The sequence below is a fragment of the Arachis ipaensis genome, chromosome B10 (assembly GCF_000816755.2).
Source record: "Arachis ipaensis cultivar K30076 chromosome B10, Araip1.1, whole genome shotgun sequence".
NCBI classification, from domain to species: Eukaryota; Viridiplantae; Streptophyta; class Magnoliopsida; order Fabales; family Fabaceae; genus Arachis; species Arachis ipaensis.
Window position 1 is genome coordinate 1,426,040 of NC_029794.2, and position 10,807 is coordinate 1,436,846.

General features: G+C 34.3%; 1 protein-coding gene across 1 annotated transcript in view; it reads left to right on the forward strand.

Moving 5' to 3' along the window:
• The window catches only part of LOC107623027 (acyl-CoA-binding domain-containing protein 4), a 4,806-nt gene continuing 1,957 nt past the window's right edge, over positions 7,959-10,807 (forward strand). Inside the window, exons 1-11 of the mRNA XM_016325149.2 lie at positions 7,959-7,996; positions 8,124-8,202; positions 8,437-8,586; positions 8,669-8,746; positions 8,846-8,950; positions 9,107-9,173; positions 9,257-9,318; positions 9,653-9,792; positions 9,879-10,005; positions 10,117-10,231; positions 10,452-10,540. Coding sequence (XP_016180635.1) covers positions 7,959-7,996; positions 8,124-8,202; positions 8,437-8,586; positions 8,669-8,746; positions 8,846-8,950; positions 9,107-9,173; positions 9,257-9,318; positions 9,653-9,792; positions 9,879-10,005; positions 10,117-10,231; positions 10,452-10,540 — 1,050 coding nt within the window. The remainder of the gene's footprint in view (positions 7,997-8,123; positions 8,203-8,436; positions 8,587-8,668; positions 8,747-8,845; positions 8,951-9,106; positions 9,174-9,256; positions 9,319-9,652; positions 9,793-9,878; positions 10,006-10,116; positions 10,232-10,451; positions 10,541-10,807) is intronic.

Here is a 10,807-nt window from a genome sequence, read left to right on the forward strand (position 1 = left end):
GTTGTTAAGTTTTTTTCTTTTCCTCCTCTTCTTCCTAGTAATGTTGCATCATTATAAGTTCCTTTTCTTCTTTGTTTGATTTTTTTATTCTTGTTAAATGAGTAAATGAGAAGATAAAACAAGAAAAAAATGAATAAGAAAAGAAAAAGAAGATGATGATGATAATGATGAAGGAAGAGGAGGAGCTCTGAATTATCATTAAGTAATTTTGGTACATTCCGGATATAAATAAGGTAAACTTTTGGTATGTACTTATTTTGAATTGAGTTTGTTTGTGTCGTCATGATTAAGTAATTGCGGTGCATTTTAGATTTAAATAAGGTGTACTTATAGTCTGAACTTATTTTAAACTGAGTTTGTTTGTGTGTCGTCATCGTTAAGAAATTTCAGTGCATTCTGAATTTAAACTCTTATACATAAAAAAAGAAGACAACGATGACAATAATGATAATGAAAGAGAAAAATAAAAAAAAAAGGAGAAGGAGAAGAAAAAGCAGCAACAACTTCTTCTTCAAGTGTGTTAAAAGTCATCCCAACCTTTAGGATAAACAGACACAAAAAATACCAAAAACTTATAAGCACGGCACTGAAAAACAATTCTATATTACACCAAATTGTGTTTTAAAATGCACCAAAACTACCGTTAAATGTAACATAAATAGATTTATCGAAAAACAATTCAAAACTCTAACATTCTATTCAAATTCAAACCTTCAATCATGAACACTGATTTTTATAAAGAAAAACAAAATTATTCAACTCGTACACAAAACAACTACACCAGCATCAACTACTAACGAACTACATTAACAATGTTCGAACCAAACCTCATTCACTTACTTCGTTTCAAAACAATAATCTAATTTGTCTTATTTCAACGGACAGTGTGAACTTGCATCATTCATTGTCTTCGAAAACAAAATACCTGTTCAAACTTGATTTTACAGTTTGATTTAAAAAATTTTGATTCAAAATTTCAAATCAGATCAAGAGTATTGATCGTAAACGAAGAAAACGCAAAGAATGAAGAGAATACAGAGAAAGAAGAGAATGCAGAGAACACCAAGGAAAAAAAGAGTACGCAAAAAATGCAGAAAAATTTGAAAAAAAAATTCGTATAAAAAAGACAGTTATATATAGTCGTGCGTTAAGTCAAAAGGTTATTAAAAATAGTGGCACATGAAGTTAAATTAAGTTATAGTAATTTTATTGGTTAAATGACTTGAATGTAGAATTTTATTATTATATTTATAGTGTTAAGATAAGCCTGGTGATGTGGATGCCCATTTAATGGGCGGTTCACTCTTCCCAGGATGAGAATTCAGTTTCTCAATATAAAATGAAATTAATGAAACCAAATATCAATGGTTTTGTACGCCTATAAATAGGCATGACCTGATACAGAAGGAAGATACAACAGTAATAAAAACATTCCCTTCTCTCTCTTTTACTATAATATTCTTCTCTTTATACACTCTAATAAATTCTCTCTTTTATCTCTCTTTTATCTCTCTGTGATTTCAAACTATAATATTATAATACTAGTAAATAGATAAACTACTTATATTATAGTGAGATAAGAGCATATTTATATTTCTCTATTTTATATTTATTTCTCTTTATTATTTATTTATTTTACAACACGTTATCAGCACGAGACTCTGATCAAATTTTTAGGAAGACTCAAGTAACAAATTTTTATTATGTCAAAACTCTCTCATCTTGAATTCAATGCTCTTGATATATCTGGAAACAATTATTTATCATGGATATTAGATGCTGAAATCCATCTTGATTCAATGGATCTTAGAGATACCATTAAGGCTGAAAATAATGCATTCCAGAAGGATAAAGCCAAAGCCATGATTTTTCTTCGTTGTCATCTTGACGAAAGATTGAAAAATGAATATCTCACATTAAAAGATCCTGCAGATCTTTGGAAAGACCTTGAAGAAAGGTACAATCATAAAAAACGGTGATACTTCCTCAAGCCCGATATGAATTGACGCACTTGCATCAGCAGGATTTTAAATCCATAAATGAATATAATTTTGCAATGTTTCGAATCACCTCACGAATAAAATTATGTGGGGAAAAAATAACTGATCATGATATGTTGGAGAAAACTTTCTCAACCTTCCATACCTCGAATGTGCTCCTGCAGCAGCAGTATCGAGAAAAAGGGTTTAAAAAATATTTTGAGTTAATTTCTTGCCTTCTTATTGTTGAACGCAACAATGAGTTGCTTTTAAAGAATCATGAAGCGCGCCCAGCTGGCGCCGTCCCATTTCTTGAAGTAAATACGACAAATTACTCCAGAAGAGGTAAATGGCGAGGTTTTAGTAACAAGAAAAATTATGGAAGGAAAAGGAATTATGTTCACAAGAGAGGATCTCACCAGAAGTGGGATAAAGAAAGAACCTCTGGGCAAAATAAATCAACAGAGGATAAGTGTTTCCGTTGTAGTGGAAAGGGCCATTGGTCACGTACCTGTCGTACCCCAAGGTACCTAGTCAATCTTTATTAAGCATCTTTGAAAAAAGACGACAAAGGAAAGGAAACAAATTTCGTTTCAAATGATGCTGAAAATTTCACCACTCATTATGATGTATCTGATTTCTTTGAGGATCCTGAAGGAAATATTGGTCATTTGATCAATGATGGAATAGTTTAATATGTGAGATTGTTAAGTATTCATGTAAATAAATCATGTATGAAACTTATTGTTAAGTTTTATTTTCTATGTATTTGAGTTTCAGATATGATGTATATAAATAATGAAATATTAATGTTCATGAATTTTGAAATCATTAAATGTGTCAAGTTTTAAAATAAAATTTCAGTATATGACATTATGTACATAATATTATGTACAGTGTTTCTTAGAAAAATAATTCTAATCGAGAATTCAATTTGACTGTGCATGTATTACTACTCATTTTATTATTATTTGTCTTTGAAGAGAATGGAAAGGACATATAGTGAAGATATTTGCCTTGCGGATAGTGCAAGTTCGCACGCCATTCTCAAAAGTGATATATATTTTACCCATCTTGTGCCAAAAGAATAATGTGTTAATACTATTATTTGCTCAGGCAATGTGATAGAAGGCTCTGAAAGAGCTATAATTTTGTTTTCTGGAGGAACAAAATTTATAATAAAAAATACACTATTATCTACCAAGTCTCTGAGGAACTTGTTGAGTTTCAAAGATATTCGCCGAAATGGATATCATATTGAAACAATGGATGAGGAAAATCATGAGTATTTATGTATCACAACTCATGATTTAAAAAAAAAGGTTATATTAGAAAAGTTACCCTCACTTTCATCTGGGTTGTATTATACCAAGATTAGTGCAATTGAATCACATGTCATTGTAAATCAGAAGTTTACTAACCCAAATGAATTCATAACTTGGCATGATAGATTAGGTCATCCGGGAACAACCATGATGAGGAGAATTATTGAAAACTCCCATGGACATTCACTAAAGAACCAGAAGATTCTTAAATCTAGTGAATTTTGTTGTGCTGCATGTTCTCAGGAAAAGTTAATTTTAAGGCAATCACCAGTAAAGATTGGATTTGAGTCTCCTGCATTCCTAGAAAGGATTCAAGGTGATATATGTGGACCTATTCATCCACCATGTGGATCTTTTAGATATTTTATGGTCATAATAGACGCATCTTCGAGATGGTCATAGGTGTGCTTATTATCTTCTCGTAACTTGGCGTTTGCGATATTACTGGCTCAGATTATTCGATTAAAAGCACAATTTGCAGAAAATCCAATCAAAGCAATTCGTCTTGATAATGCTGGTGAATTTACTTCCCAAGCATTTGACGCTTATTGTATGGCTAATGGAATAAGTGTTGAACATCCAGTAGCTTATGTTCACACACAAAATGGGTTAGCAGAATCACTTATTAAAGCCTCCAATTAATTGCTAGACCCTTACTTATGAGAACAAATCTCCCAACCTCGGTTGGGGGCATGCTATTTTACATGCCGCAGCACTTATTCGTTTGAGGCCAACGAGTTACCATCAGTTCTCTCCTATGCAATTAGCATTTGGCCAACAGCCAAATGTTTCCCATTTAAGAATATTCGGGTGTGCGATATATGTTCCCATTGCACCACCTAATCGTACCAAAATGGGACCCCAAAGGAAATTGGGGATATATGTTGGATATGATTCTCCCTCTATAGTTAGGTATCTTGAGATACAAACTGGAGATGTATTTAAAGCCCGGTTTGTGGATTATCATTTTGATGAATCAAAATTTCCAGCATTAGGGGGAGAGAATAAGTTTCCTGAAAAGGAACTTAATTGGAATGCATCATCCTTGATGCATTTAGATCCTCGATCAGGGCAATGTGAACTAGAAGTTCAAAAGATTATACATTTGCAAAGAATAGCAAATGAATTTTCTGATGCATTTTCTGATACAAAGAGGATAACCAAGTCGTATATACCAGCGAAAAATGCCCCAATTTGAATTGATGTCCCAGTTGGATAAATTGCCACCGAAGCAAATACACGCCAAAAGCGTGGCAGGCCTGTCGGTTCCAAAGACAAAAATCCTCGAAAGAGAAAAGAGGTAAATACTATTCCTGTTGAAAAAGACATAGTAGAGACACTTGTAATTGTCCAAAATTCTGATATAGTTTTAACGCCAGAAGACGTTCAGGTACCTGAAAATTGTGAAAATGATGAGATCACGATAATTTGTCTTTACAGGAGAAAAATGGGACCGAAATAAGACAATTGTCAATGAAATATTTGCATATAACGTGGCATTAAATATCATGCATGAAAGTAAGGATCTTGAGCCAAGATCAGTCGAAGAATGTCGACAAAGGAATGATTGTCCAAAATGGAAAGAAGCCATGAAGGCTGAGTTAGACTCACTTGCAAAACGTGAAGTCTTTGGACCTGTAGTCCATACACCAGAAGATGTAAAACCTGTTGGATACCGATGAGTATTTTTGAGAAAACGAAATGAGAAAAATGAAGTTGTACGCTACAAAGCTCGACTTGTAGCACAAGGTTTTTCACAGAGGCCCGATATAGATTATGAAGAAACGTATTCCCCTGTAGTGGATACGATAACATTGCGTTATTTGGTCAGTTTATCTGCATATCATAAACTGCATATGCATTTAATGGATGTGGTAACAGCCTATTTATACGGCTCATTAGATCGGGATATCTATATGAAAGTCCCTGAAGGACTAAAGATATCTAAACCATCCAATGAATATTCGCAAGGGTTATACTCAATTAAATTGCAAGAACGATGATATCTGTCCATGTGTTTTCATAAAGAAATCTGCATTTGGGTTCATTATAATTACTGTGTATGTTGATGATTTAAATATCATTGGGACTCCTGAAGAGATTCCAACAATTATAAAAACTTTAAAAGAAGAGTTTGAGATGAAAGATCTTGGAAGGACTAAATTTTATCTCAACCTGCAGATCGAGCATATAAAAAATGGGATCTTTATTCATCAAACAACATACACAGAAAAGATCTTGAAAAGATTTTATATGGATAAGTCACATCCCTTGAGTATCCCTATAATCGTAAGATATTTGGATGTGGAGAAGGATCAATTCCGTCCTAAAGAAAAAAAATGAAGATATCCTTAGTCCAAAAGTACCATATCTTAGTGCCATTGGAGCGCTAATATATCTTGCTAATAATACATGACCCGATATATCATTTACTGTGAACTTACTAGCAAGGTATATTTCCTCTCCAACCAGAAGACATTGGAGCGAAATCAAGCAAATCTTTCGATATCTTCATGGAACGGTTGATATGGGATTGTTTTATCCCTATGGATCCAAGTCACAACTAGTTGGCTATGCAGATGTTGGCTACTTGTCTGATCCACATAAAGGGAGATCTCAAACAGGATACCTGTTTACATATGGTGGAACAGCTATATCATGGAGGTCCACGAAACAGACGATTGCTGCAACATCCTCTAATCATGCCGAAATACTAGCGATTCATGAAGCAAGTCGCGAGTGTTTTTGGCTCCAGAGTTTGATCCAATATATTCTGTCATCATTTGGACTGATTGATCATAAGATAGCTCCAACTGTCCTGTTTGAAGATAATATAGCATGTATTGCTCAACTTAAAGGCGGATATATCAAAGGTGATAGAACAAAACATATTTCTCCCAATTTCTTTTTTTCACTCATGATCTTCAAAATCAAGGGACAATTGATATCCAACAGATCCGCTCAAGTGATAATTTGGCAGATTTATTTACAAAGTCACTCCCAAAATCCTCCTTTGAAAGATTTGGTACATGAGATTGGGATGCGCCGATTTTGAGACATTAAATGATGTCGGCAAGAGGGGAAGACTGTACTCTTTTTCTCTGGGTCAAATTTTTTCCATTGGATTTTTCTTGACAAGGTTTTTAATGAGGCAGTTCCATCACAAAGGATATTGTACTCTTTTTCCTTCACTAAAGTTTTTTTCCACTGGATTTTTCTTTAGTAAGGTTTTAACGAGGCATATTCCTAAATGGTCATCCAAGGAGGAGTGTTAAGATAAACCTGGTGATGTGGATGCCCATTTAATGAACGGTTTACTCTTCCCAGGATGAGAATTCAGTTTCTCAATATAAAATAAAATTAATGAAACCAAATATCAATACTTTTATACGCCTATAAATAGGCATGACCTGATGCAGAAGGAAGATACAACAACAATAAAAACATTTCCTTCTCTCTCTTTTACTATAATATTCTTCTCTTTATACATTCTAATAAATTCTCTCTTTTATTTTTCTGTAATTTCAAACTATAATATTATAATATTAGTAAATAGATAAACTACTTATATTATAGTGAAATAAAAGAATATTTATATTTCTCTATTTTATATTTATTTCTCTTTATTATTTATTTATTTTACAACATATAGGTAAATTAATCCCACTATTTATTTTAACATTTTGAAATTTGAACCACCCACGACGAGAGTTCAATTTCGGGAGTGAATTCTCTCCAGTAAAAAAAATTGGATAGTGTCAATTATGATCTCTCACCCTTCATTACACTCTCTCTTATATTTAATTTTGACCCCACTTATAAAATTAATGGTAAAATATCACACTCATTTCCTCAAGTATTGGAGAGGATCTATTTCCTTTCGATCTCCAATCAAAGAGAAAACCAGATTTAATGATTAAGCACTTCACCACTCATCTTTGTGCATCCATTATTACTTCATTCAAACCAACGGTCATTTCTAGTGTTTACGCTGAGGCGTATCCTAGAATCGACCACCGTACCAAATAGCAGATCCTACGGTACGATACAATGACCTCAACACACTCACAAAAAGACAAGAAGTTGCTCCAAAGTGTTGCTTGCTAACATGCGCATCATATCCTCTGTCCTACTCATGCCTTCTTTGTGATGTTTTTGTTTTTTCTCTGCCCTTTTTACTTTACCGCTTCCATTTCCTGTTACGACATATAACTCTGTTTTTGTTTGATTTTATTTCGGTTGGAGTTTCCATATTACTAACAGGACCATCATTTTCTGAACTATTTTGGAGTTTCCCTTTTCTCTTTTCCGGGAACCAAAGAGCTGTTTCTGGTTTTACTCTTGCTCTTGTCTCTGGATTTCGGTGAGCTTTCTTATCAGTAATAACTAATAAGTTTACTGTTCTTTCTTAGCAATAATAACTCAAAAAAGTTGAGGGTTGACTCTGATTCTGCAAGCTGAATAGTACTTGTTTTATGGGAAAGTGTAAAGGAACAAGCTTGGTTCCTTTTGGCTTTTACTCTCTGACACTCAGGATAATGTGATTACCCCATTTGTGGATTTTTTCCCCCTTAGGGTTTGTTCTTCATTTTGTGTTTCTGATTCACTCAGTGTTCAGGTGCCTGGTTCCTCATCCGTGCTTTGAGCTTTGAAGATGTTTGGGTTCTCTCGCAGGCGCATGAAACTTGGCAGGTGAATATTCATTCTTTGTTTTTTCCCCTTCTAAAGTATGATCTTTTTTCCGTTGCATTCCATTGAAGGGAACAACTAGTCCTTTCTGATTTTGAGGTTTGCGATATGTGGGTGTTCTTTTCAGCAGATTGAAGGTGCAGCTTTCTGATACTCCCCAGGGAACTAGAAGTCCCATAAGACACCCCAAGAGAAATGGAAACTCCAATGTAGGTTTCTCAGTTTCATTTCTTGTGTAGGATTGAGCTCAGTTTCATTTCTTGTGTAGGATTGAGTTTGAGGAAGTGAATGTGGCCACTATGGATTATGTTTGAAGTGGGGTAGCTTATTTTAGGTTTTTAAAATAGTCAAAAGCTTTTGAAACGATATTTGAAGAAAAAACGGTTGTTTTCCTGAAATAATGTGTTGCCAAACACGCCTTAAAGTTGTCAGCTTCTTTTCAGGGTGATGGGGTTGCAGGGACACTTGGTCATGCTGAGGAAACTGAGTTTTCGCCATCTGCTGCACCCGAGATGAGTACTTGTACATCAGCCAGTTCAGAGAACTGGATGGTGTTGTCAATTGCAGGGGATAAGCCCACTCCTAGATCTTATGTATGTAATTTTGTTTCTTGTTTCAATTTTATGACTTCTATTTTGTAGCAAACAATTGAAATGTTCTTTTTCTTGTGAATAGCATGCGGCAGCTGTGATTGAGAATAAGATGATAGTGGTTGGTGGTGAATCTGGAAGCGGATTGTTAGATGATGTGCAGGTACGGGAAATTTTTTCTTGTTTTGGAAATGGATAGGATCAGTGTTGGCATAAATCAATTGTTGGTTAGTTCATCGTGCAAAGTTCATTTTATTTTCAGGTGCTAAATTTTGATAGATTTTCATGGACAACAGCATCATCAAAGCTCTACTTGTCACCAAGTAGTCTCCCACTGAAGATTCCAGCATGCAAGGGTCATAGTTTGGTACTTTACTCTAACCTGTTATTACTGCTTTATGCTTTTCTGGTTGAGCTTCACTTTGTTTTTATATTAATGCTTCACTTTTAAGTCTTTTAAAAATGATTGACAATGATTTGGTTATTCTCTCACCTTTTTTGTGGTTGATGATAATTTGATCAGGTTTCTTGGGGGAAAAAGGCACTCCTCATTGGAGGGAAAACTGACCCTGGAAGTGACAAAATTTCCGGTACAGCATATCCTTTTAACTTGTATACCTTTCTCCTGGTTCATGTTGTGGAAATTTTCTGATTATTCTTTTACTTTTTGTAGTATGGGCATTTGATACCGAGACGGAGTGCTGGTCGCTCATGGAAGCAAAGGGAGACATACCGGTAGAAAGTTACACTTGGTCTTTGTTTGGTCTTGCTACCAAATTACAATCTAAAAATCTTGCTCATCACATTACCACATAATGAATCGTGATAATACATCTGTATCAATTAAATCTGTTATGAAAATCATTCTAATTTTGAATTGCAACTTAGTGGAAGAATGCCTTTGTTTAATTATCAGGTTTACACAAAATTGTATGGGAAAACATGAGATTAAACAATTTCACATTAAAGTTTAGAAATAAAATTTAATGAAAGTATGTAAAAATAATTTTTCTTACACTGAAATATCTCTAGGAAGTAGTGAAGTACTGATTAATTCAACTTTTTGCAGTGTGCTCGCAGTGGCCACACTGTTGTCAGGGCAAGCGGTGCCTTAATATTGTTTGGAGGAGAAGATACAAAAAGGAGGAAACTGAATGATCTACATATGTTTGATCTCAAGTCCTTGACATGGCTTCCACTTCATTGCACGTAAGTGTGTTTAGGCTTCATTATGAGTTTCTTCTGGTAACAATGCAGTTTGAAAAGAAAATTTAGACTAATGTGACTACTTCCAGGGGAACAGCACCTTCTCCGAGATTCAACCATGTTGCAGCTCTTCATGATGGAAAAAATCTTTTGGTATTTGGAGGAACATCAAAATCCAGGACATTGAATGACTTATATTCACTTGACTTCGAAACAGTACGTGAGCTTTCTATATGGCATTATTATGTAGCCGAACTTCCTGATTCCTGGGATGTTTATAATATTCATACAGTTTGATGAAAATATATGTTCTTCTTCTTCCCTCAGATGGCATGGTCAAGAATAAAGATACGTGGTTTCCATCCAACACCTAGAGCTGGTTGCTGTGGCGTTCTTTGTGGCAGTAAATGGTATATCACAGGGGGTGGAAGCAGGAAGAAACGTAAGTTTTAATCTTTTAGGTCACTCTGGGAAGTAAGCATTCTCAGTTGATTTATATATCACTGCATTCTGAGTAGATTTAGATATCACGGCATATTTGCTTTCTGCAATTAGTTTTACTTCATTGCTCATACTACTTCTTTTCCTGCTTTATATTTGCTGTAGAAAATTCTCTTATTCTATTTCATGTCAAATTTCTATTTTCCCTTTATATTCTGTAGGGCATGGTGAGACTCTGATATATGATGTTATAAAATCTGAATGGTCTGTGGCAATTGCATCACCGCCATCTTCTATCACTATCAATAAGGCGAGCTTTCTTTTTTCTTGTCACAGTCGTATTTCTCTGTATAATTTTTGAATTATTTATTTGTATGAGTACATTGATCACTGGTAACTATGTATAGATAGGAAAAACATCCATGATTTTCAACTATAACCTTTGAGTTTAAATTTACTGTTTTTTTTTGTTTGACTAGTGATTTAACTGTGGTTTTGCTTAATTTGTTAAATTTAGCTATTTGTGGCTATAACAAATTTGTTTCAATGTGGTGGAATATAGTGCATATCCTGAGAT